This window comes from Chionomys nivalis, chromosome 17 (genome assembly GCF_950005125.1).
Source record: "Chionomys nivalis chromosome 17, mChiNiv1.1, whole genome shotgun sequence".
NCBI lineage: Eukaryota > Metazoa > Chordata > Mammalia > Rodentia > Cricetidae > Chionomys > Chionomys nivalis.
Genome location: NC_080102.1, coordinates 24,962,110 through 24,989,760, shown reverse-complemented (window position 1 = coordinate 24,989,760; position 27,651 = coordinate 24,962,110). Strand labels below are relative to the sequence as shown.

General features: G+C 44.4%; 1 protein-coding gene across 3 annotated transcripts; it reads left to right on the top strand.

Moving 5' to 3' along the window:
- The first annotated feature begins 161 nt into the window (after nt 1-161).
- Nucleotides 162-26,680, top strand: Oc90 (otoconin 90). Of its 3 annotated transcripts, XM_057792427.1 has the most exons (14): nt 162-207; nt 6,912-6,974; nt 7,824-7,880; nt 10,660-10,834; nt 13,884-13,996; nt 16,576-16,704; nt 16,852-16,893; nt 17,402-17,452; nt 17,933-17,980; nt 19,397-19,456; nt 20,818-20,934; nt 21,822-21,993; nt 25,208-25,314; nt 26,463-26,680. In XM_057792427.1, the coding sequence occupies exons 1-14, from the start codon at nt 162-164 to the stop codon at nt 26,678-26,680; spliced, it is 1,398 nt and encodes a 465-aa protein (XP_057648410.1). The 3 variants fall into 3 exon arrangements, with proteins under 3 accessions (XP_057648410.1, XP_057648412.1, XP_057648413.1); XM_057792429.1 differs by lacking the exon at nt 17,933-17,980; XM_057792430.1 differs by lacking the exons at nt 17,402-17,452; nt 17,933-17,980.
- The last annotated feature ends 971 nt before the right edge of the window (nt 26,681-27,651 follow it).

Here is a 27,651-nt window from a genome sequence, read left to right as displayed (position 1 = left end):
AGAAATACTTTTAGAATTTGGGCCTCTGGCACAAAGGGAGCGAGAAGCTTACGGTGGTTCTTATACAGTATTTTTTAAAGTATCCTTGTCATGTTCTGCTGGCCTTTCTCCCAGGGAGCTGCTCTCATCTATGCCCAAACCTTGCCCTTTGCTCTTCCACAATGATCACGCTGCTCACGGTTTGTATGCTGCTGGTCCCCTGTGTTGGTGAGTAACGTTACTGGTGCAGTATTTCCAGTTTAGCATTTGATAACGTCACACAGATGCAGAAAAGCTTTGTCAACATCTTCCTGTCTTGCATATTAGTTCCTCTTTATCCCTGTGCCTAATGAGTGATGGAGCTTGAACATCAATATTAAGTTACAGCATTAATGTTAGCTATTAAAAACCCTGTTCATAAAATCCTAGCACAGAGGAGGGAAAGTTGGCATTAAGTCCCACCCTTAACCAAAAAGCTGTTTGCAACTGATTTTTTTCCAGAAGAAGAAAAACCAGTTTTCTCCAATTTAGTGTTACTGAGCATGTCAGCCACTCCAGGGAAGGGCCCACGCCCAGAAGTAGCTAGCCAATGCAAAGCAGGCTCCATGTTTCTCTGTGTGCTTTTTGTTTTCTTTTTTTTTCTCAGATTTTTTTCTTACTGGCTTTTTCACATGTTTGTTTTTTCCCTTTTTTTTTTTTTGTTTTATGTTCCTTTTTTTTGAGAGAGAGAAACAACATGGAGTTGTTGGGTAGGGATGTGGGGAGGATCTGGGGGGAAGGAAAATATGATAAAAATAAAAAAAATATTATATGTAAAAAAACCTAATTAAAAAAGAAAACTCTGTCCAGAACTTAGAAGTTTAGGAGGGGGTGCAGAGCGGAGGAGAGGAGGGCTCAATGCAAAACATCTTATTGGCAAGATACCTCCATCTGGGAGTGCAGGTTTTTCTCCTTGGATGGTGAGCTACTGCACACTGCACCCCTCCCATTTCATAACTCCTTGGGGCACATTGGCCTTCTCAACACAGACAACATTCTTTTCACCTCAGTGGGCATAGGCACCACGGAGAGCCAACACTTCCAACCTTTCATCCTTACAATACTTCGATCTAAATGGAAGACACTCAAACCTTTTGCTCATTCACACATGCAAACCCATTGCTTTCCTTCCTCCACGGTATCATTCACTAATCTGGGTGCCTTGCTCTTTGTTCCTCGTCTTCTCGTGTTCAGAGACACACACACAACCTATACACTGCCCTTAGAGACTCCTCGGAGATCTCTTCAAACAGCAGGGACAGTGGCATCATTTATTGATCATGTGTGTCTTTTGTGTGGCCAAGACCCGAGATAGCAGACGGAACACATAAGCTTACATCTGGTGCAGAAGCATAAAAGTTAGGAATGGCAAACTAACGTTTGAGAGGGGACTCTGGCTCCTCACCCGAACTCTGGCTCCTCACCCTCTGGAACAGAATTGGTCAGCTGTTCACTCACCAGCCTCCCTCCATATGCTTTGCCAGATCAAATATTCTTGTCAGGATTCGAGTTCCCTCATATTTTTTTAAAATGCAATTTTTTTTATTGATTCTTTGAAAATTTCACATCATGCACCCCAATCCCACTCATTTCCCAGTCCCTCTGTGTCTGCTCTTTACCCTTGTAGCACCCCCCAAAGGAAAACTTAAAAAGAAAGAATAAAAATTAAAAAATACAAACAAGAATATTTAAACAAGCAAAAGCAAACAAACCAACAACAAAATAAAAAGAGAGAAACAACAACAGCAAAAACCCAAAAACTTTACTCCTCTGTCTTTCCCTCCTCTTCATTCACTTCCTGGTTTTTAAAAGCTTATTCTGTTTGTTAGATAATACTTCCTTCTTTCTAGGGAACAAATTTCTTTTTGCTCAAAGACAGTTATTTTATGTGCACCATTTATATACTTGCCCTAAAAAACTATAACCAAGAAATATCTTCTTCTGTCATTCTTGCTTTCTTCTTTGATGCTACATTTCAATAATAAAGTGAAAACTGATATATCTATCATGAGGAATCATTTGATTAATATTTTTGTTTTACCCTAGGAGATTTTTACACTCAAACACAATACTTGACTTTGAAAATAATATGGTCATAGAAACCCAAAATGCCAATGCACAAATTTGTGTGTGGGTGTGTGGATTTGAATGTGTTTTATCCAGAATGCCAGTTTTACAGGACCTGGCCACCACTGAGATATCCAACGATCTTGCTGGATCCTAGAGTGCAAAGGGACGTTTCAGAGGCTTCTGCCTAGAGAACTGAGGGATATGTATTAGTCCTGAGAAACAGAGGCTAAGGCCTTACTAAGGACCCAAATGTTTCCTCTGATGAAACGCCCACAAGGAGTGGAGCAGCAAGCAGAGACGGCCAGCTCTGCAGCGAAGTAGAGTGGGGAGCAGTGCATTTATTCTGGGCTGCAGATTGGTCTGAAGAGACCCTGGCAAGGCCATCTAGGTGGAGTCCACCTGAGGAGTCCTGTGTCCCAGAGAACACGGCCTAGGGTGGTATACCTGCCTTCACATTCTCAGGCCAGAAGAAGCTATGGGGAGTGTGAGGGATGAGAAGGAATGGGGAACACAGATACCACAGGACACTCAAGAAGCTGAACTACCTCTTTCCAAGAGATACCATCTGTGTCTGCCCCTGAGGTCACTGAAGTAAAATTTCAAAACAGCTTATTTTTCTGTGTTAGTTTTCCATTTCTATGGAAAATTACCTAAGGAAAACTGATTTAATGTATAGATTTGGGGACTGGAGAGACAGCTCTGTGGTTAAGAGCACTTCCCAACACTGATACGGTGATTCACAACTGTCTGTAACTCCAGCTCCAGAGAATCCAGTTGCCCTCTCTGATCTTCGTGAGCTCTACACATATGCAGTGCCTATAAAGGCAAATATTCACATAGGAAAAATAAACCTTTCTTCTCGAAAAAGTTCTCTATTACATCCCCCAAATAAAGAGCCACCAGCTGGGCAGTGGTGGCACACACTTTAATCACAGCTCTTGGGAGGCAGAAACAGGTGGATCTCTGAGTTCAAGCTCAGCCAGGGCTACTCAGAGAAACTGTCTTTAAAAAAATCCATTAAATGTGTGGTTCAGTTGTTGTATATTCATTCATTCATTCATTCATTCATTCAACAACAAATATACTGGGGCCTCATATACATAACATCCATCACACAGATATGTTTGTGTTTATAAATGTTTATATTTGTATATTTTGTATATATTTGGGGGAGTAGAGAATTTTTATTTTATATTTTTTATTGATTTTTACTTAGATCTACATTTTTCTTTTCTTCCTTCCCTGCCTCTCCTCTCCCCTTCAACCCTCTCCCATGGTCTCCATACTCCCAATTTACTCAGGAGTTCTTGTCTTTTTCTACTTCTCATGTAGATTAGATCCATGTATGTCTCTCTTAGGGTCCTCATTGTTGTCTAGGTTCTCTGGGATTGTGATTTGTAGACTGGTTTTCTTTGCTTTACATTTAAAAACCACTTACAAGTGAGTACATGTGATAATTGTGTTTCTGGGTCTGAGTTACCTCACTCAATATGATGTTTTCTAGCTCCATCCATTGGCCTGCAAATTTCAAGATGTCATTACTTTTCTCTGCTGTGTAGTACTCCATAGTGTAAATGTATCACATTTTCCTTATCCATTCTTTGGTCATAGAGAGCAGAGAACTTTTTAAAAAGATATACATATATATGTATATTTTTTCACTCCTCAAATGAATGACACTTTACAAGTTTGTATTCTTGAGATTGTAAAACATACTATTTTAAATTTGAACCAGTAGTCTAAGATTGTAAGGTTTTCTTATACAAAGAGTTCAAATTGACAGCAAAATTTGAATATATATGATTATATATGTGATTGTATATATATATATGATTGCATATTTGATTATATATATGTATGTATATATATATGATTGTACTTGTTTTCAGTAAGTCCCTAGGATACTGGAGAAATAGTTGTCATAAATAGATTATTGCAACATGGAGGAGATACACATCAAGGGAAGGTTGTCTGTGTAAGCTGTTATCTAGTCCAGTCAGGCTTTGTGAATTTCAAGTTTAAGTATAAAACATAACAAGGACAACTAACCCAGAGCAGGGAGCTCAAGTCCAGATACAGCACAAGCTAAGGTTAGTAGCACATGACCTTTGGTGCCTCAGCACTGCAGGGGAATAAACGATACAGCAGGGCATGATGGGACAGGGGACAGATGGAGAGAAACTTTGTGTGTTGGATCAGCGTTACCTCATTGCCCAGCTTCCTGTGTATTGTCTATAAAGTGGTAACGACGGCATGCAGCTTGCAGCCCTGGGGAAACAGACAACACAATACATACCACAGCATTGTCTCTACTCCTGACAGGACCGCTCTTGCTCAGCTCCCCTGAATCAACATTGATTGTGTTCTGCCTCTACTCTACTCCCTTTGTCCTCCCTCCTACCCCCATCCCCAACACCTGCCCCTATCTCTGGCTGCACTTCCTTCATGATCTAAATCAGTGTCTAGGACAAATACTCTAGCATCTAGGAGGGTTTTTAAAGCTGGTGGCGCAATTGTGTGGGTGTTAAGATCCTTGGAGCTATGTGGGTGGGTTGGAGGAGGGTCACAAACCTGACTAACCTGTCTGGAAAGTAGCTATTTCCTGCTCCCTGGGGAGGAAGGCCTCTCTACTTGCGCAGAAGACACAGGAAAGATGTCAGCAATTGTCGTCAGTCTCGGCAGGAGTGAGCAGCAGGTTTGGCAGTTGTGCCAAATGCTTCTGTGCTGAGGAATTTGCTCAAGGTCCAGGAGGAGGACTTTAATGGAAAGGAAGCCCTGAGCATCTCTCCTGCCCCTCAAGTCTGTGTTACACAGGGTCCTGCCCACGCCCAAACGCCATCAGTCCCAGACAGGAAGGAATCTGCTCTCCATGGAAACCACTCATCTAACCTAGAAGACAGATGCTCTCTGCTGGTGCCTACAGCTCCCAGACACGCACACGTGCAGTCCACTCACAGCCCCATCAGCAGGTGTCATCAAAGGAACAGGCCGAAACTTGAGGTCAATGACCTTTGATCTGGAAAAGTCCATGGAAATTCTCTAGCTCCTGTTCTGTCCTTAAAGGGGAAAAATAGGCAGGTTAGGGAGGGTAAAATGTGTCTAAAACCACAGGACCGCTGACTCAGAACAATCACCAGTCACCCTCCCAGCCAGGCTTTTAAGACTCTAAATTAGAAGACAAAGGAAGCAGCAGCCCTCAAATCTTGGTCAAGGGTTATCAGGAGAAGAGGGCCAGTTGGGCATGGTGGTTCACACCTGCAATCTCTGCTATACAAAAGGAATGCTGAAAGAGAGGCATTGTGGGCACAATTTAGGCAATCTTGAAATAAAAGGGGTGGGAAGGGCAGGACTGGGGATATAGCTCTGTGGTGTAGTAGCTTTTCAGAGGTGTGAGGGTTTGATCTGCAGCACTGCCAGAGAAGAGAGAGGAGGGGGGAGGAGAGAGAACCTTTCTATTTTTTTGGTAATACTTTTACACACACACACACAAACACACTGTACTCCTAGCTGGGTACAATTGTCATTCAATGGGATACTGCTTAAACATCTTATGTGCGCAAGATAATTCCCCTCTCTGCATCTAACGCATCCCAAATCTTCTCAAAACCAATCGCATAAGGTTGGGAAGCCTTTTCTGATCCAAGCAGGGTCCCAAACAAGAATCAAGCAAAGGGTCAGGCAGGGCATCTCCTGAACAGACTGAATCTGCCATGCTTCTCTGAGGGTTGAGTCTTACAGCTTTCACACCAATGGGGTTTCCAAACAGTGACAAACTGCATCACTGTCAACTTGAAGAAAGACAAAGATGTGACAGGGACTAAAGAGATGGCTCAGCAGTTAAAAGTGTATGAAATCTTTAAAGAATAATAAATATTGAAATAGGGAGAAGGAGAATATAGTGCTCGTGCAGAGGACCTGAATTCTGCTCTGTTCTCAATACCTATATCTGCCGCTTCACCATTATCTGTAACTCCAACTCCAGGGCATCTGATGCCTCATGGTTCTGTGGGCACCTGTACTCGACTTGCACATAACCCCACACAGGTATGCACATAACCCCACACAGGTACCACACATGCACACATGTTTTTAATCTCATGCTAGCTAGCATCAGGTAGCTCATATGCTTTATATCTCTGAGGTAAAATTGGAACAGGAACTTTCAGAAGATGGGTCTGTGGCCAATCACACTCCAGCTTTCTGATCTAGATTCTTCATGTTTCTTCCATGTTGGGGTGCATAAGATGGTGCCCACTTCATACTGTTAAACCTCTAGGTAGCATGGTTCAAGGTAAGGCTTTGATGTGATGTCTTCAAAATCAGCTGAAAACTGGGCCAGTCTTACATCAGATCCATTTGATCAAAATGTTTGCTGTCTCTGTACCAAAGAAATTTGGATACTAATAGTCAGGGGACAGCCTGGTCCTAATTATGAGACCTTCAGGAGCGATGTCACTTCCATGCCTCTACGTCTTTCTGCTGATACTTTATCTCAAGAATTCTCCAAACAACCATCAGTCTAAATAACACTGTAGCCTATCATGTAAGGACAATTAACCAGTGACCAGGTCTCTTCCTTCCTTATCAGAATGCCACTGCTAAGGGCAATCACTAGGAAACACCAGGGGTAGCCATGACACCTCTTTATTTCCTGAGATCCACCTAGGTTAAGTGCAGCCCCTGTATTATAAAAACCTGTGTGGGATCGAATTTGGAGGTATCCTCATTGTCTTCCTAATTGATAACCTCCTCAGCCTTAACCCAGGGAGAAGCAGTGGATGCTTGTGCTAACTTTGTTCTCTTTATCTCTGACTTACTTGCAGGGGGCCATGCTCTGGACACCCCAAATCCCCAGGAATTTCCTCCAGGACTGTCGAAAAATATCAGTAAGAATCCTTTGACCTTTGCCCAGAATCTAAGTTAAAAAAAAATTGTTTAGGATATTGGCAGAGAAAACCCTTCTGAACATAGAACACACACTAGCATCCTAACTGCTTTAGCATCTGCAGGGAGTCACGCAGGTGGTCCAGCCTCTCTCCTGATGTCTCTTGCTTTAGCGATCTCTCACTTGAGCCGGGTTTTGGTGGAAACAGGGAACCAGGAAAGAAAGTAAATGTGCTAACGCTGAGGGTTAACGTGGGGCAAAATCTTAGCGTTATGACACAGTGCTTGTGTGTGACAACTAATGAAAAAAGTGGCCTTGGATTTGAAAGAGAACAAGGAAGGAGGAGAGGGAAGAGAGCAATTATGTAATTATAATCTCAAAAAAGAAAACTAGCTTAAAAATGCTCTCTAGGCTTCCTGGTAAGAAAGAGACGGAAGAAAGACACATTGCAGAGTTCTGGCCCAGTGTTTGTTCTGTGGGAAAGAGAACACTAGGTCCTTGTCACTGAGTTAACTCTCAGTATATTTCCCTACTGAACACCCTAAATAGTATGTCCACAGGCACAGTGACTTGGTGCCATGCATTTTTCCTCTATAGCACCTCTCAGTTTAAACATGCTGTACCACCCAGAAGTCATTGCTTTTTGTTTTTAATAACTGAACAATGTTGCCTAGGAATATTGCTCAGCTTTTATCTGTATTGGTTTCCATGGTAACCGATGTTGCCAGACAGTTAGCTTAAGGTCAAATTTGTTCTTAGAAGAAGATAAAGGTTTGCCATCTCTGAATAGGAAGAGAAACAGAGGCCAAGCCAGGACTCTTTAATTCATGTTTGTCTTCCCTCCATTTAGATATCACGTTTTTCAATGGGGTGTTTAAAAATGTGGAAAGTGTGGCTGAAATTTTTGGTAAGTGAAATCTGAAATTGTCGTTGTACTTCCCTTTGGGTCACCGACAAGCTCTCAAATAAAGACATGGAGACTTATTATTAATTATGAATGCTCAACCTTAGCTTAGGCATATCCCACTAGCCCCTTTAACTTAATTTAACCTATTCCTATTCATCTACATTTTGTTTACCTTGGGGTTTTTTATATTTTTTTCATTCTGTATTTACTACTTCCCTACTTCCTCTGTGTCTGGTTGGCTGGCCCCTGGCATCTCCCTGGTGTTTCTTTTTCTTTCTTCTCTGAGATCGAGTTCCTCCTCTTACTTACTCTTCCCGCCCAGAAGTCCTGTCTATTCTCCCTCATTATTGACCATTCAGCTTTTTATTAGACCAATCGGGTACTTTAGGCAGGTAGCACATCTTTACATAATTAAACAGATATTCTGCAACATAAACAAATGCAACACATCTTTGCATCATTTAACAAATATTCCACAACACGAAATTCCTTTTATCCATTGAGTGTCAGGTTGGAGTGGGTGTAGGAAGGTAGAAGAAACCACAAGGGTCTAGTTCTCTGTCTCTGATTTCCCTGCCCTCCTCAACCAACTGTCAACATCAGCATATATTTGGACTCCTAAGAAGGTAGTGATGTTTTTCAAGGTTTATCAGAGAGTAATTATATGCCTTCATTTTCCTTACTTTCATGTCCTAACTAAGGAACTTCTGGGAAGAGCATGGTATCCCTGTTACATAAACGAGGATGTTAAGCCCATGGGAGTTAAGTGGGTTGCTCAAGACTTCAAAGCTAGAAGGGAGATGTTCTTCACGCCTAGACTTTAGTCCCTTTTACCATTATGGTTTAGTTTTGTCTCCCCAAACAAACAAGTGCATGTGAATCTTCAATATTTGAAAGATTGTCAAGCAATCCATGTGTGTTTCACACCAAGTATACAACTATTGGGCTACCATGAGGGTTGCTACTATCAAATATGGACAGTGCCGATCAAATAGTGTTATATATACTGATATTGGCAAAGTTGCTGGAGCCTTTGATTAGAAGAGGCTGACATGGTGCCTGTGACTCAGAGTAGCCACCCTAGAGGTCTTTGAACGAGAATGCACATCTATGTAAGCATTTGTGCACATATCAATTTAAGAAAGCTTTTTCAACAACATTGAATCATTCTTCGTTTACGGGTGAGACCTCGAGGAAACAAAACGTAGGAAAAGAAGGGAAGTTTGAATGAGGTAAGAGGAAACCAGGACAGGAAAGTGAACCTGGTGCTTACAGACCACATCTCTATCCCATCAGTTTCTTCTGTAGTCCTGTGCACTCTGAGTGACAGTCACCTCCTTCAGCGTGGAACAGACCTCTCACTCAAAAAGCAGAGGCTGGCAAAGCAAAACCTGAAGTTTAGAGTAGAAGCAAGCAGTGTTTTTCTTAACAGTTCTTGTGCCGTATGCTCGACAGTGGACCATCAGATGCTGCCTTGGACACGTCTCTGACCTTTGCGGGTAACAGAACAATGTCTACCTGGCAGGATTTCTGTGACATTTAGCATTAAAAACAAAAGCTCTGCAATATATCACACACATGACCAATCTGAACCATTGTGGTACTGGGAATATCTAGTGCAGTTTCTGGTGCAAAGTGGATGCTCAATTGCTGTGTGTCTATACACTTTTCTTTTCTACACTGGCTTGTTATTTATAGTCTCATCGCCATGCCACTGGAGATTCAGTCTGCAAAGTAATAATTTCACAGATCATAAAGGCATGTCTTAAATATATCTCACATAGCAGATAGTCTGAAGGTACCAGGATGGGTGCAGTAGCTGTGTACAGCAGCAGAGTTCTGCAAGTTTGTTCTATCTTGTTCTATTGCTGGCCTCCCAGGACATACTGGCTTTTCCCAACTTCAGGCTTGGGGCATCGTGGTTGCAATGTAGCTGTAGTTCTAGCTGGCATATCTGCATTCAAGGAAGGAGAAAAAGTATATAGCTCAAAAAGATTTTCTTTTTTTTTTCTTTTATGAGTGCATGCGGTGTTCACATGTGTACATATTGGCAAGCCTTGGATGTGTATCTGTGTTTAGATAACGTGTATGCATATGCCTGTGGAGGCCCAATGTCACTGTCTGAGTTCTTCCTCAATTGCTCCCTATCTTGTTCTTTGACTCCGGGAAAAGTGCTTAGATTTAAACCCAGAGCTCACCAATAAGGCCAGTCTTATGAGTCAGCTTGTTCTAGGGACCTATTGGCTCTGCCTTCTGCGGCTGGAATTACTGGGAGTTGCCACACCCACCTGACATTTATGTGGAGTCTGAGGGTGCAAACACTTTTAAAAGCTGGGCCATCGCACCCAGCCCCAAATGGACCATCTTGAGTGTTCATTTCTGCATTAGGAAGCAAATATTTTCTGGAAGTCTTTGACAGACTCCCTCTTAAGTCTTTTTCCACCAAATCTGGAGGATGGCCTGAGGACCCAGACATGGGCGTGAAAACACAGGGTTATAGTGACCAGCTGAGAATAATAGTGAAATTCATTCAGAAACTTACAGAACAGCTTATGTTCCCAAGACTTTTCAGTTTTGTTAATGAGGAAGAGGCCAGCGTCTCTCAGGTGGGTGTGACCAATGTGACTGGGCCTTCCACCTGCTTTGAACCCACTGCACAGCAGGCAGTGGCTATGCTCATGACATCCTGTCAGCCAGGGGTGCAGGACAGGCAGGGGACAGAGCTCCTCCTCCACTCGAGTTCCCAGCACCCACCAGGACCTGTTTTCCCCACCCACAGACTGCCTAGGCTCGCACTTCACCTGGCTGCAGGCTGTCTTCACCAACTTTCCTCTGCTGCTCCAGTTTGTGAACAGTATGAGGTGTGTGACTGGCCTCTGCCCCCGCGACTTCGAAGACTATGGCTGTGCCTGCAGGTTTGAGATGGAAGGGCTGCCTGTGGATGAGTCTGATAGGTGAGTAGGAACCATGGGCAAGCTCGTTGCAGCCTAGTGACACCTTGGATGGAACAAATAAAGACCAGGAAGAAGAGACTCAGGGGGGATATTATTCTGTTACCTACTGGAAGGTAACTGGCACCCACGACTTCACACTGCAGTATAACCAGTGTTGTGGTTGTAGGTGGTTACCAAGAGGCTCATGGTAAAAGTAAAGTGTGGGCTTGCTCCAAGATGGAGTTCCCTGCATGAAAACCACTAAGGTCCTTGTTATAATGCAGATTCTTGGAGCCCAACCTAGCCCTATCAACTCAGGATACATGTAGGTGGAGACCAGCTTTATCCAGTGCAATTCTGCCTGTGAGAGGAAAAGCAATTACAGAGGTTGCCATTCAACCATCAGTAAAAATGAACAATAACAACCCATGTTAAACTTAAGATAACCATAACACTACTCATGCCTTCGTGTGGAACACAAGAAAATGTCCATGGCCACTGAAGATGTGCTTCATTCCTATGGGCAAGAAAAGTAAATACTGAAACAAAATAACACGACTGGTAATACCATTGTAAACCTAAAACATTAAACAGGCTTAATCAAGGGGTGTGGTCAAGAGGTATAGGGATAGGAGGGTCAACTAAGTTATTGAATGACTTGGGAAAGCTGTTGCTGTGTGTTCAAATTCAAGGACTTTTACCTATGACTCAGCAATTCCCGTTCTCTGCTCCTTACTGATGTTGCTTGTTTGTATTCTTTCCTTTTTCTTTACCTTAAAAATGGAGGTAATTGCAATGCCTACTTTAGAGTCACTATTTCAGATTAAATGACTAAATGTAAGTTGAAGGCATTGTGAGTGTACTTGGTTATGAAGTTTCAGAGTATCAGTAACCATGGAAGCAAAATTGGGCTCATAGGAGTAGTAATAGTAGGGATGGGAGTAGCAATGGCTGTAGAAAGGTAGATGCAATAGGATCCATACTGGCAGTAATAATACCAAAGTAATAGTAGCATAGCAGCAGCCATAACACAGAAAGAGCTGGGCTAATGCAGTAGTAACAGTGGCTGTAACCATAGCAGCAGCAGCAGCAACAGAAAACGCTCAAACATAGAATATTGAATCTGAATCTCAACTCTACTCTAGGACTAATACCCTATGCCATTGGCGTTATCCTGTGCCCCAAACCCAGTGCCATGAGACATGTGCATTCTCTCATCCATCTATGTAGGTTCAGGGAAGGTAGGAAAGAATTTCTATGGAATTCCCATATTAGGCAGTTCACACTGTCCCTGGCATTTCTCCGTAAAGGACATCCTCTTCAGCTGTCCTCGGGTTCGCTTTTCAAACCTCTGAGATTCTTTTTCTTGCTTCTGCTACACAGGCAAGTGTGAGCACAGTGTCTGTCTCTGGACTCCACTCATTGTCCTCCGAGGAGAGAGGGAACCATGCCCTTGCTTTGTGCTTCCAGTACTAGCGACTGACTGAGGAGGTGGTCAGCCCCCAACTCCTTTTCAGAGCTTAAAAACAGATGAGTTGAAAAGGATGCATTCTAGGCTGACAAAGAATAATAGCTTTGCAATTAAACAGCAAATTATCCCCACTTTCAAACCTACAGGACAGGATACAAGTTGCCTTAGGACATCAGGGCTAGTTTTCCATTTTAGGGACCAGGGTCAGATATCGATACAGAGGTAGAAAAGGGCTGGTTACTCAGGGTCTGTGAGGCCAGGGTTGTTCCTGGGGACAAATTTTCATAGCAAGTCCCCTATGCCTTTCCTCTTAATTCTTAGAACACCCGAGAAACCTAGAAAGCAAATAAATGAAGGAGTCATTCATCACTGTCTCCCACCCGGAAAGAATTATCAAAGGACCTGTGTCCCCACACTGGTAGAATGGTGGGCTGAATCTAATTTCAATTTATATATTTTGGTCAATGGGGTTTCCAAACACCCTGGAAGACAGATAGAAAGATTATTTCCTCCTTGAACTTGCACACTAGCTTCGCAAAATCTCTGCTACTGTTTATTGAAATAGATGTTTTCTTAAATCCTAGGAATCTTCCTTAGGTAGGACAGAAAAAATGTATCCAAGGTCATCTAACTTTTATATGTTTTGTTTGTTGCAATGTTCTCAGCTGACCCCATCCTCATTGTGAGAACCCACTAACCTAGTGACAGTGTCACCCTGAAATTAAAAACCACCTGTATGAGACCATGTGCATCTCACACAGAGATCCACATACAAAAAGTGAAGGGCCCTCTGGCTCACTGTGTGATGACCTACTTCTTTCTGTTTTCTGGATAGCTGCTGGAGTCTCTCTCACCTTAACCCTGATCATTTGAAGGTTAATCTACCACTGTCTCCTCCTCATCATTATCATATCCCTCTTTTCTTCTTCTCTCTCCCCTATTCCTCTCTTCCCTCTCACCCTCTTCCTCTTTCTTGCAGCACAGTTTCTTCTACAACCAAGCCTGGCTTTAAACTTGTGATCTTCCTGCCTCTCCAGTGCAGGAATTACAGATAAGCAGCTTCATACCTGACTTCCAGTGTTGGTGTCTTTGTTTTGGGATGTGGGTGCTACAAAATGGTCGTGACTTTGTCATGACTTGTTATCTTAAGTGAGTAATAGAGTTGGGGTTCCCTCAGAGAAAGAAGTCAAATTAGAACAACTTAGGCAGAAGGAAAGAGACTGCTTCTGCTATTAATGTTGACTCAAATAGGTGTAGAATGTGCTGACAACACCAAAGGTAGCATCCAAAGACCGTGCCCAGACAAGGACCAGTACAAGCCCATCTTTACCGCTCCTGAGCCCTTTTCACACCGTGTCCTCCATCTGAAATCGGGCCATGTAGCTGGCCACAGAAGCCTGCATGTGGGGCAGGGGTGATGCTCACTTCCATCCAAAACATGTAAGATAGATCAGGTGGCATGGTGTGTGTGTGTGTGTGTGTGGTGTTGAAATAGATCACTACTGTCCGGGTACCATCCGGGCATCAGGATGATCCTGGACTGCTTGCCTGCCTCTGCCTTAACCATGGTCTCCCTCGATCCTGCCTGACCTGCCGCAGCTGCTGCTTCCAGCATCGTAGGTGCTATGAGGAGGCCGTTGAGATGGACTGTCTCCAGGACCCTGCCAAGCTCAGTGCAGACGTGGACTGCATCAACAAACAGATCACATGTGGTGAGCATTTTCGGCCCTCCTTGAGCAGAGGCATGAAAGGACCCTTGTGGTCCATGTGGGATCCACCAACACTGCCAAGGCCATTAGCAGTGTCATTGTTTGTACTTAGTCGATTGATGAGTTTGTGATTCACACATAGTTAATGTGCAATGAATGTTTTTTTTAATTACTGAAGCAATGTTTTATTGGAATATCATCTGATTTATAATTTATTTATACTTGTGGTGACTGTAGAAGCTTGTAAGTGGCAAATAGTTTGCTATTTATGCACCATGTAAAAATGGAATGATTCCTTAGCTTCTGAGCCGCAGAATGAAGAGGAGGAAGACCTCCTTCAAAGAGATGTTATGGGAATTAAATTAAGCCTGCTTGAGAAATGGTTACCACAGTGACTGGTGTAGTAAGAACTCTTTGTCATGTGTGGAGATAGACGTCGAGGTGAGTGGTCAAGGTTGGGGAGGCTGCTCTTTTTAACAGGCAAGTAGAAACGCTCACGTTTCTGCCTAAGCACCTTGTCTTCCATGTGACTCTAGGAATATCATTTTACATGTCTGGGTAGTCCTGGGAGAAGATGAATAGGCAAAGGCATAGAAGAATGAAAGAGTATAGCTTGATGAGGTGCTAGATTGTGACCGTCTCCTGCGTGCCTCCTGCGTGGTCTCCATGCTCATCAACTCCAACCTTCTGTCCCAACAACCTGTTAGCTGGACTCCGCTGTTCTCAGTTTTCAGGCAAGAGAAGGAAAGTTCTGAGAGATAAAACAACCTAGCTAAAGCCACAGAGGTGCTCAGCTGCACAGCCAGGCTTTGAACTAATGCCCCAGTAACTCCCAAGTCCAGGTACTAAGCCTGGGTAAAGCCTGGAACTTTAACAGAAAATAGAAGGAGACACTGAGGAAGCAGTGGGGGAGAAGCCAGTGGACATGGAAAAGGGTATTCATCCGTGCACTCAGCAAACAGATGCTAAGTATCTCCCCGTGTGAGACTGCTGCATCCATGTATGTGTGTGTGTGTGTGGGGGGGTGTTATTCTTAGCTTCGGGACTGTTCTATGGAGGGCCAGTGCATTAGTTACTAGTTATTAGTTATTACAAGTGAATCATGCCCTTGATAGAGTATCTGATAGGAGCAACTTAGAAAGGTTTTAATTGGCTCCTGGCCAGGGCATCAGGGGAACAAAACTGCTGGTTGGTATGACATCAGTCTGAAAGCAGGGCACTCAGGCTAGAAGCAGAATCAGGCTATTATCTTATTGCATTAATTGGGGCTGGGGCATGTGTGGATAAAGATCTGTTCACCCCTGAAGGGTAATAACAATAGACCCAAGAATAATTCCATTTTCTAGTTGGTGAACCAGTGGGTTTAATTGGGGTTTGCAGGTACAATTTAACTGCTTCTATACCTTAACTGCTTCTGTGCATAGAGACAGGGCCTCTCATAACATCCTTATTCGCTGCCTCAGGAACCCTTCCTTCTCTCTCTGGGACAATGTGATGAGTCTAATCTTGCGAGGGTCTTGTGTGGATTAGCACAGTTGCTCTCATTTCAAGATGGAAACCTCAATGCCATTCCTGGAGGATGGTGGTCCCCAACAGACCCTCGATGACCTTCTAACTAGTGATCCACTTCCTCTAGCAAGGCTCCACCTTCTAAATGTACCACAGTCTCCCCAAACAATGCCATCACCTGGGGACCAAGTGATTAAACACAAGAACTAGCTCGTAGGAGTCATTTCACGTTCAAATCGTGGTAGCCAAACACTGCAACTGTTTTAGGTGGTGGCAGGCAGGAATTGTGGAGAAAACAAGATCAGGGAGATGGTTCAGAGCGGGCTGGCGGCACTCTATTTAAACAGGAAGGGCTTTTAAAGCTTCGTTGAGTAAAGATAGAAGTGGTAAACAGTCCTAATGGCTGTTCAGAGAAGAGTGACCAAGCAGAACATGGACAGACTTGAGTTTCCTGTGTGGAATGGGGAACATAAACGAGTTTTAAGAAGTGCCGAAAAAGATGGCGTCCAAGGAGAACTGGGGGTAGGAGGCAAGGATAATCGTGTAATACTTCCTAAGTGACCCTGAGAAGTCAATGGGGGGTTCTGAATCAACAGTCATGCTTCAATTATTAAAGTGTTTTATTTTTATATTTTGTAGCCCTAAGGATGGAACCCAGGGCCTCTCATATACTAAATACGTGCTCTCTACCACTGAGATACCCTCCTCATCCCACCCTAGCCCTTGACCTATTCTGGATCTTTCATGACAGAAATGGGAAGAGTCATGGGGGGGGGCACTGGCATGAGTGGGCAGGAAATGGTGACAGCGAATATGTAGGGATGTGGGCAGCTCCCAAAGAGGATACAGGTGGAGCCGGTACAACAGCCTAGTGTGGTGGGCACGTGAGAAGCATAGTGTGTGGAGAACTCCCAAGTTGTTCCCACTAAACCAAAGAGGTGACATCATCATTAGAAAATTGCCAGGAAAGCAAGTTTTGTCAGGGTAGATCAGGAGCCCTACGGGGCCACCATTGCCCCTTGGGATTCCAAGTTTGATCTTTCTACCTTGTTCTGTCCTTGCTGTATGCACAGAGTCTGAGGATCCATGTGAGCGCCTACTGTGTACCTGTGACAAGGTTGCTGTGGAGTGCTTGGCTCAGTCTGGTATCAACTCTTCCCTGAATTTTCTGGATGTTTCCTTCTGCCTGGCTCAAACTCCAGGTGGGACAACGGGGACTGAGTCCTACAGTGGGTGGGGCTGAGCTGGGGGCAGGAGCTGCAATGGGACCACGTATCGCTGGGTGTCTTCAAATGTTAAGTACAGCCCTGCCAACCTTTCTATACGCCTCCCTGTGTGTTTCCTTGTAGAGACAACTAATACGAAAACCCCAGTGACACTGCTATCCAGAGGTAAAGCTCCCAACATAGCTGGTTCTTCCTGAACTATAGAGGATCTACGAAGGTAGCAGCTGGCACAGGCACCTCCACCAATGGCCTGACTCTCAGAGGCTGAAGCCATTGTTGACACTGACTCTGCCTCCCTTTGCTAGGAGACCAGGACAAATATCCAGTATGGAAAGGTCCTAGTACCAACCCTACCCCTGCTAGTGGGTGGATGCGAATTTAATACAACAAGAGTGTAGACCCCAAGTTCTTTCTCTCTGTGTAGTCAGAGGTCTGGTACACTAAGGACTGGGGTAGCATTTTAAGCTCAGATAAATTAGGTTCCCACTCTAAGTGTTCTTGGCTACCCGAGCCTCCCTGGTATGGACCAGGCTTCTTCTTCCTTCCATGTCCTCCTTACCTTCCCAGAGCTTAAGAAGGCACAGTACTCTGCCTGCTCATCTTAGAGCTCCTGAGGTTTTATTTTGAGAGGCGTATTGAGGTGCCAGTGCTGTTGGAGGCTCTCTTTTCTCAGGGGTTCCAGAGAAGCCCACAGACAGCAGTCAGATAGCCCTCTCGGGAGAAGGTAAGTGTAATGTGACCCAAGCACCCTTGTCTCATCTGCACCACTCCATACTGGTTCGACGACATCCTGTCTGCTTTATTATGGAATTGAGTAATTCCAGAGGCCCCGATCCTTCCTGAGCAAGGGACCCTTTTTTACTCCTTCGTCTTTCTTTTGCCTCTCTGTCTTCATCTCTGGAGGATCAGAAGCACGATGCTGAAACTTGTCCAGATGAGCAGCACATATGTTTTAATGAGCCCTCCAAATCTTGCCTGGGATATCCATATGCCAGGAAATTATGTATCGCTCCTCTAAAATCCATATTTATTGGGCATACTAAATGCGTGCCTGGATCTTGGTGCCATCGCCCTACAGAGCCCTCCTTCGAGAACCCGCTATTTCCCCTTCCCTTCACCCTTACTCCCAGTCTGTTTCCCTGATCATGGGATTGGCTCTGGTGCTTAGCCTGATCCATGATACAGTGTTGTCTTCTTTCTACAGTGGCTGGTGAGATGAGAGCCGACAGACTGACAACACTCTCCAGGACAAGTAAGCAGAAGGAACACCCAAGAGGGCAGTGCTGGGCAGGGTGGAGATGCTACCTAAATACAAGTGCTCTTTTCCAGGGGCTACAACTGAACAGGGCCCCAGAGGAAGAGCGGTGCCCATTTACAGAATATGTAGGACAATGAGTCACAGGAATCTTACATTTTATGACATTCAGCCAGAAAAACATAGTGACCTGGACTCACCTCTGAATTCGATGCAACTATGACCATCAAACCTAAAACTATCTAGGCCAAATTTCAGTTGGTGAGCCTGACTTAACCGGACATGCTCATGGTAATTAGCATGAATTTATTAATGAGTGTAAGCAACTGACAGTAATTATTTGCTAGTTACTAAGAATGGTTAAGTGCATGGATCCCAATTGAAGGACTATCACTGAAGGTCTCCAGTGTGCAGGTATTAGACCCGTGCTCCAGATTCTCCCTTTTCCTGGGAGTCCTGTTATTATCCCATGAAAGAGAAGCGCTGAGGGTGGGATCACCCACCTGGAATGTGTCAGTTCAGAACTCCTTGGGTCTGAGCTGGTAGGCTTTGCTTTGAAAAGAGCAGGAGGCCACAGCCGAGGATAGTCCAGACGTTCCTTTGATGTGGCAACTGTTCACATCAGTCAGCTTCAAAAGCCTGAGTTTTATACAACACTGCCATTGTCTTGACCCATGAATATGTTAAGTTGAAGTCAGTGGTAACCCTTTCCTGAGACTGGTACAGTCACCATCTCTCTTCATTATGGTACAGTGGGAAGTGGAATGCGAACTTAGCATAGTGCCTGAGTCTCAACCTGACTTGGCTTTGCATCCTATGTCTACCTAACTTCATAACTTTAGAGAAGTGTCTTAACTCTCCTGGATGCCTGTTTTCTCATCTCTGTGAGAGGGTGAGCAGGACACACTGACTTGTGAGCTGCCATTAAGTAGGTCAGAAGAACAAAGCCCTTGTTGTCCTATCACCTGGACACAGTAGGAATTTTATAAGAGTTAAGGACTCACTTCGCAAACAACAACAACAAAAACAAACAAACAAACAAAAAAACAAAACAAAAAAAACCAAACCATGGCTCAACTGCTCTTCAAGAGCCAAAAGCAACAAGCAATTCCACCACTCTGGAATTACTGCTCTGTTTAAACACATGTCTCTTCTTCAATATTTTTTCCTTCCAAATTCTGCAGAATCCACAGTCTCACCACACTTCTGAAAATCACCCTGCTTTGCAAACTGATGCTGCAGTTGTCAAACACATTTGGAGGCTCCTTTGGTCCCCTAGTGACCCTGATAGCATTAGCTTCCCTAGAAAAATCTCAGGAGTGGGAGGAGAGTCAGACTGGGCCCATTGCCATACCTTTGGAGATCCAGGCACATAGGCTAAAGTTGACACTCATTCTGTCTGTCTTCTCTTAGAGGGGGAATCTGTCTATGATCTTCAAGGCGTGGAAGCTGCTAGGACCACATCATCTCCAGGTGAGCACATTAGTCCCTCCCTACTTTTGCACATATAAGAAAGTGCAACGATCAGCTGTAAACACAAAACTTTCTGCCCACAAGATTTTGATTCAGAATACTCAGCCCATGACGTGTTTGCTAAAACCGGGTTTGTTTGCTGTATAGAACACGTTGTAGGGATTTTGTTGAATCATTAACTTGAAATGCAAGTCTTTTGACCAAATAAATTTTGTTACTTGAAAAAATAAAGAATGTGAAACAAACGCATTCCAAATGAGTCTCAGACCAAGTCCCAAACAGATGAAAGAACTGAATACAACACACCTTAAAGTACACGTGTGGAATTAAAAGACACATTAGCAGGAAGCAATGAGAAGTTCTCATGCAAAGGTTTCATGATTGTGAATTACATTTAGTTTCCCATTTGAAATTATTTATCAACTCTTTAGTTAAAAACTAAAGAATTTTTGAAGATTTAAGGTGTTTTCTGGTAGCCTCATATATTAGTTACTTTTCTATAGCTGCGATTCAATAAAACTCATCATACCCAAGAAAACTTATAGAAGGAATGACTTATTTTGGGCTTACTATTTCAGAGGGCTAGAGTCCTTGATGGCAGAATGGAAGTAGCAGGGGGCAGGCAGCTAGAGCAACATCTGAGAGCTCACACTTCAAACAGCAAGCAGGTAACAGAGCTCACTGGGAATGGTGTCAATCTTTTGACACACTCAAGTCTGTCCCCAGGGACACATCTCCTCTTAAAGACCACATCTTCAAATCCTCCCCAAATAGCTACATGTATTTAAACATGAGCCTGTGGTGGTAGCCACTCTCATTCAAACCACCACACCTTGTCCCGAGCAGCTTTACTGGACAAAGGCTGGAAAAAGACTCACTTTTCAGTCAGTCTGGAAAGTGGTAGGATGGACCTTGGCATAATCTTGAATATGGTGAGAAGCAGCTGCAGTATTTGGACAAGAAAATCAAGGGTTCACGGACTTAATTGGGAGTTCTGCTTGTCATGTGGTACCCTACTTTTCCCACCAGTCTCTTTGCCTCTTGGCTTTCTGTAAGCACTTAGATGTGTGCAATTGTAAACAGGCCTGAAAGATCGCCACAGCTCTCATCTATTAGCTGACACACAGGTGGTCTACCCCAGGCTCCTGGAAGTGTTAAATCTGGAAGCTCAGAAATACTCATGCAGGATTCAGAAGTCTCTAAAAATCTGTCCCTGTGTCTGCAAACAAAATGTGAGGTGCACTTGCCTTACATGTCCTGTGCTCTGAGAGTCTCTGACTGCATTTGACCTTGGCCATGTATCCATCTGCAAATGTCTCCAAGTGACTCTAACTCTGAACAATCAAGTTATATGTTTTCAGGATCTGCAGAGATCGTTGCTATAGCTGAAGGTGCAACCCACGTCCCTGCTGGCATTAAATCATTGAGGTTGGAAGTATCACCTGCTGGCAATGGTTCTCAGGAGACAACTGGAAAAGGTAGGTGAGAGCCAGAATCCAGGAGGATCTGGCCTCCCTTCCCTCGGAATCTTATAACTAGCTGCTAACAAAGCCTTTTAGAGTACCTTATAGATTGTGACCTTTCCTGTTGGTGTAGCTAGAAGGCATCACCCCCCAACCCCTTTACTAGATAAGCTCTGAGGTTTGAGTGTTCAAAACTTCCCTTTGCCCTTCAGCTTCAGTGAGGCTGAGTCTGGGCAGGAATCAGGAGGTTCTGGTCCCTGGATCTGTCCTCTCATCACTTGCTTCCACTGGCATAGAAGCCAGGAGTTAGCTTCAATCCACATTGTGTCTATGTGACTAACTAGAAAGACGAAGCCCTTGGGTACTAATGATTATCCTTTCTCGTCACCCTTGGATGCCTTCCCAAAGGAACTGCACCTGGGAAGAGCCCCAGCAGTAGGACATAGCCAGGCAAATCTCCTATGATGTCCAGTGGAGAGCAGTGGAGAATGCATTTGACAGTTGTAGGCAGAGGAGGAAGGGTATGAGGAGAAAGAGAGAGAGACAGGGGCAGAGTGAGAAAAACCAGAAAGGCAAAGTCACCAGGTACACTAACATGATATATCCCCAAAGCCTAAGAGGACAGCTCCAACCCTTCAGACTTCTAGGCTCTTCTAAACAATAGGGTGTGGCCCACAGAGTATCTTGGGTTCTGACGAGCCCCATTCTTTGTGGGGTTTAATAAGGAATTCAGTAGAGTATCAGAAGCCAGGCTGACGAAGACTTGTTCTCTGAAACGAAGAGAAGGAGGCAGAGAATACTGGGGGTACAGGGTTCTCCAAAAGTAGCTCTCGTACAATCGGAACACTGCTCATCTTTGGAAGTCCATGCTAGCTCTCCTGAAAGTCTATGTTCTTAATTAGCCTGTGACAGATTGGCCTTCCTGCATCTGGGTGATGGGGATCGCATGCAGGCCCTGCTGCAGCTTGGAGAGATGCTCTTCTGTCTAACGTCCCGCTGCCCGGAGGAATTTGAATCTTACGGCTGCTACTGTGGAAGAGAAGGAAGAGGCGAGCCAAGGGATACCCTGGACAGGTATGGACAGGGAACGGTGGTCCACAAACGACAATGAGGTTGCTAGCATCTGTTGGGGTCCTCATCTGCATTGACTTTCCTTCAAGTTTCCCGAAGAGCTGGCTCTGGACATCTGTTTTCACTCAGTGTGGCAGGTTAACATTACAGCCCCGCTTTCCTGATGAGCAGCTGAGGTTAGTCCTTCATCTAGGAAAGGGACAAGTCAACTGAGCTAGACCTCTATTTTTCTCCATTCTTTGAGATTTATTTATTTATCTTACATCCCAGCAACGGTTTCCCCTTCCTCTTCTCCTCCCAGTCCCTGTCCCCACCCCTCCTCTGTTCTAACTGCCCAATCCACTCCTCCTCCATTTCTGGCAGATCTCCCATAGATATCAACAGAACATGGCATATCAAGTTGCAGTGAAACGAAGCAGTTCCCCATGTACTAAATCTGGGTAAGGTGACCCAGTATGAGGAATGGGGTCCCCAAAGTCAGTAAAAAAAAGTCATAGCCCCTTTTCCCACTGTTAGGAGTCCCACAAGAGGATCAAGCTACACAGCTGTAACTAATATGCAGAGTGCCTAAGTCAGCCCCCTGCAAGCTCCCTGGTAGTTAATTCAGTTTCTGTGAGCCCCCATGAGCCCAGCTTAGTTGACTCTTTGGGTTTTCTCATGGTTTGATGCCTCTGAGCCAGATTTCTTTTTTTTTTGTTTGTTTGTTTGTTTTTTGTTTTTCGAGACAGGGTTTCTCCGTAGCTTTGGAGCCTGTCCTGGAACTAGCTCTTGTAGACCAGGCTGGTCTCGAACTCACAGAGATCCGCCTGCCTCTGCCTCCCAAGTGCTGGGATTAAAGGCGTGCGCCACCACCGCCCAGCTCAGATTTCTTAAAGTTTCCTTGCAAGCACAGCCTACCCTGCATCCTAGGACTGGCTTGCTAACACACGTTAGATGACTCTAGATGACTTCAGATGACCTCTGTGCAATGGCCCACATAGAGAATAGGGTTAACCAAGAAAAAGATTAACCCAGAAAAAGGCAAAATTCAAGCTATCATTTTTGAAAAAACAACTTTGAGTGTTTTTGCTAAATTTTATAGCAATCATTCTTCAGGGAATTTCCTTGTCTTCATATATACATCCATTCACCTACATACACATTCAGCCCACAACTCTGGGGGCTTAGGCGTGTGCCAAGCATCAAGCAAGTAGTAGACATACAAAAATGATTATGGCTAAACAAAACAGGAATGAAAATCCTATTATGTTCATTAGATGATTGCATAATGAAAGAGAAAGGCAATTAGACAAACGTACATAGACAAAATAGGCAATTACATGGGATGCACCTTGAATTGAAAGAATATTCTAAAGAGCAGTTGATAGGATCTAAAAGACTGACTATTTAGATTGCTCACCCACCCACCTAGCTACCCAGTTACCACATCTTAGTGCTTTATTCTTTGTCTACTGAACAGTCATTCAGGCTGTCAATGGAGGAACTCAAGGGCAACCCCGAAAAGAACCTCCCACCAGATGACTCTACTAAAATTTTCTTTCTAGCAGTTAAAGTTGCGACGGAGGTAATGGTGTGTTTATGTAATGAGGTTCCACTACATGCCCTCTGTCCTCCATTAATGGGAAAGCTTGACTAATGTCAAGATTCGAGAGTACACAGAACTCTTTAGTGAGATGACGAAGACAGGGACGTAACCAACTGCAGTCTCCATGTCCCATTAATTCTCATGGGGGAAAGTGGAGGCAATTTTGGAGGTGCCTCCTGATCACTGACCATATTTTATCAAAATGTGAAATGTGACTGATCTGGAAAACAAGGTAGTATGGCTTTCTGACATTTGCGGGAAGAAATTACAGCTCAAAGCCACAGTTGAAAACTCTGAATGGCAGTTTGTCATAGCCGTGTCACGTCTGCAAGAACAGAATCTCACAACAATGTATTCTGTGAGTCATGCACAGGTGATTAGCATGAATATGTGACTCCCTTATGATAACCAATGACACTGACTTTAGATTGCAGCTAGTGTGCTCATTTTCCACCCTGCTCCTATAACCATGGGAAACACACACATAACACAGCATGGTTCCCCTGGAGTGACAGCTGAAAATGGGGGCAGACATTGACCTCAGCTACTGGGTAACATGAGTGTGTGAAGCAGGAGTTTTCTTCTGGCCTGGCAACAAAATTGGTAAAGCTGTTGCATGAGTAAGAACAGATGACAAGATTACAACCCTTGGTTGGGCTGTGGTCTCCAGGAGGGAGATCGTGGTTAATCCTTACACCAATCCTAGGAGGCACCTCCATTACTCCACTTCACAGAGGAAACAACCTATGCCCACAATCAGAACGGCAGAAGGAAGTGGGAGAGTTGTCTTGGACCTGGAATTTTTTTTAGCTATCCAGTGGGTTTTAAAGATCTGTGGATAGCTAAAAATGGAGCTCTAGGGAATGTCTGTAGATCTGTATTGACTGGGGCCTTCACGAGTGTTCTATGGATATCATCTGGCCAAGGATATCCTGACTCATAGATCTGATTTTTTTGATTTTTTTTGATTTTTTTTTTTGTTTTGTTTTGTTTTGTTTTGTTTTTCGAGACAGGGTTTCTCTGTGGTTTTGGAGCCTGTCCTGGAACTAGCTCTTGTAGACCAGGCTGGTCTCGAACTCACAGAGATCCACCTGCCTCTGCCTCCCAAGTGCTGGGATTAAAGGCGTGCGCCACCACCGCCCGGCCTGACTCATAGATCTGAACACAGGACACTGACTCATTCTGTGCTAGGCCCTTGTGCTGCATGTAGGTGTTCATGGCTCCCATATTTTCTCAGGTTGAGGGCTAAAGGGGTGACCTATGGGTGTGAAGCTAAGGATTCTATTAATAAAAGGTTGAGTGGAGTAGGATCACTGTACTGACAGGGAACATTTGTGGCTAGCCTAAGAGGCACCCTTCCTGAAAAAGCATCTACTCCTATTTGATGGAAAGGTGCCATGACGAGTATACTTGCCATTAAGAGTCATAACAAAAATAAAAGAAAGTATAGAAATCCAGCTATACACAGTTGGGTTGATGCTATGTTGGAAGGCAGCCTCTTGGCATTGAACACAACCTGAACAGCCTTTGGCGTGTGTAGAAGGCAGCTTTATTCTAGAAGAGGCCTTGGCAAATCTTTGTACCCCATTCAGAATGGAGAAAGAAGACCTAATGGAAGGTCGTTGGTCTTAGGTGCTGTTTGTCCCATCACTGCTGTTTGGAGCAGGTGAGACCGCTGGGCTGCCTGCATGGGAGTCGTTCTCGGTCGTCTGTGGTATGTGAGGACCACACACCCAAGTGTAAGTGTGGGGGATGCCTTGTTGATTCTATGTCATGTACAGCACTTCGACCTCCATGACACCCTTTTTGTGCCATAGCTAAAGCACAACATGTCATTCACCCACTCAGTGATAAGTGGAAACTTATCCAAAAACAAAAATAAACAAACAAATAAAAAACCCCAAAACCTTCATTGGGTACTGCAGAAATGATTGTGACCAAATGCCTGAGAATAATCAACTTTTAACAAAAAAGAGAAAGATTTACTTTACGGTTTCAGTCCATGGTCATTTTGTCCCGATTGCTAAAAGCACGTGAGGAGGCAGAATATCTTGGCAAAGCACTCACTTCATTGAGGTTGAGAGGAAGAGGGCAGAGAGATGGATGGAGGGAGGAAAGGCCAGGCCAGGGATGAGATCTACCCTTACAGATTGTGCACACACACTCACACACCCATTTCCTCCAGTTTAGCCCCACTACCTTATTTTTAGCACCTCCTAATACCATGAAATTACAAACCTATCAATGTACTAATTAACTGACTTCAGATCTAATCATCTTAAATCCCATAGCTGAAAACTAGACCAGACCTTTAAAACAAGCTTCTGGTGGTGGTGGTGAGGACCTTTAAGATTCAAACTATAACAAATGTGTGTGATCCTTGCATCAAATTGCTCACAGCACAGCCAGGGAGAAAAACAGGCAGTGGTCACTCTGATGTCATGTAATACGGCTGGCTGACAGGCAGTGCAGCTTGTCTTGGGGTGTTGAGGATTTTTACACTGGAGACTGCGGTGAAGAGCAGAGAATTGGGGGAAGGTCAGGAGAGGTGTGAGGTGAGACTGAGAGGTTATCTCAGATTTTGAGATGGCACGGGTGTTATGTTGTTATGGAGTCCCTAGGAGCTTAAAAAACAGTGTGATTGGGGTGCAAGATAAATCTGGAGACTAGCCTCAGATGAAAAACACAAAGGGCTAATTTCCAGCAAGAGGAATAGGCTAGACCATTAGGAACAAGCGGAATAGGCTAGACCATTAGGAACAGTGCATTCCAGACACCACAAGGGCTGTTCAAGACAGGGGCTGGAAAAAAGAATGACATGGGTTGGGATAAGGGGCTTTAAGCGCCCTCCCTAGTGACTTACATCTGTTCCTCTGCTATTACTAAGGTGTGGGGCAGAGCCTCTGTGAGAAGCTACTATGTGCCTGTGACCAGATGGCAGCTGAGTGCATGGCCTCTGCCTCCTTTAATCAAAGCCTTAAGTCACCAGACCTACGAGAGTGCCGGGGCAAACCTGTATCCTGTGAGGATGGCATGCTCGGGGGAACCTTGGCCTCTTCTGCAGGCTCCAATTCTGAGGAGAATAGTGAGGAGGCTACAGCCTAGATGGAGCGCCTAAGCAGATTTCTGGAGAAGCCCCTCGGACACTTGGGGACAAGACCACTTGGTGGAAGATAAGATGCTGCAAGCAAGTAGTTGTGAGCTGCATGAGCTCTTTGGCCCTCAGTCTTCTGTCCATAGGAGCCTTAGCAGAAGCTCCAAGGGAGTAGGCACAGTCAGCTCCTTACTCATCAGCCTCCTGCAACTTGTCAGATCACAAACAAATGTGGTCAGAGAAAGAAAGCAGATGGTAGCACTTCTCTTCTTCCTGTAGTTCACTAGGAAAGCTCAATAAAGTCTCCATGCCTTACGGCCCGTGTCGTGTTTAAGAACTGGCTCTGTAGATATATGGGTGCGTAGCAGCTCGCAAAGGTGAGAGGACAGGAATAATGCAGGAAAGGGCTCTATTTCGTAAGATCTACAAATTCCCTCCTCTTTCGTTCAAGAGTTTAACTACATGCGATTGTCAATGGCTTATGAAGACACGCTGTTTCTGTGTGGGTCAGGCACACTTGCTACCAGTGTTAGGAGAGCAGTCATGTGGCACAGCCGCCACGAGAAACTGCATCACTACCCCTGGCCCTGGTCCTTTATTAAAAAGATGACTAAGGCCCTTGCCTGACTTTATATCCTCTAATTCCCCCTTACACTTTCTTCCATGGAGCAACCATGGAAGTGGAGTCTTCACGTCTGATTTCTGCATTTCCTGAATTCTCCATGACTTTTCCAAAGAGACCAGTGCTCATGAACACGGTATCTGGGTGTTGGAAAAAGCTAGAGGGCCGCTCTTGGTCATGGACAGCCATCAGAGGGTAAAGCTTTCCCCACTTTCAGGTCACAAGCAGGGAGCTCTGAAGTGGAGACTAGAATGTCAAGGGCAGAAATCTCCAGGCACCAGTGATTTTGTTCTTCCATTTCACTGTACAACCCCTTGCAGGGTGCTCTGGAATCACTTGTACATAGGCTTTGCCACAGGA

Bases quoted from the DNA above. Each gene is read 5' to 3' on its own strand.
- Oc90 (XM_057792427.1), top strand. From the start codon at position 162: ATGATCACGCTGCTCACGGTTTGTATGCTGCTGGTCCCCTGTGTTG. The intron at 6,975-7,823 runs GTAAGAATCCTT...CCCTCCATTTAG, and splicing joins AGGACTGTCGAAAAATATCA to ATATCACGTTTTTCAATGGG. The intron at 7,881-10,659 runs GTAAGTGAAATC...CCCCACCCACAG, and splicing joins AAGTGTGGCTGAAATTTTTG to ACTGCCTAGGCTCGCACTTC.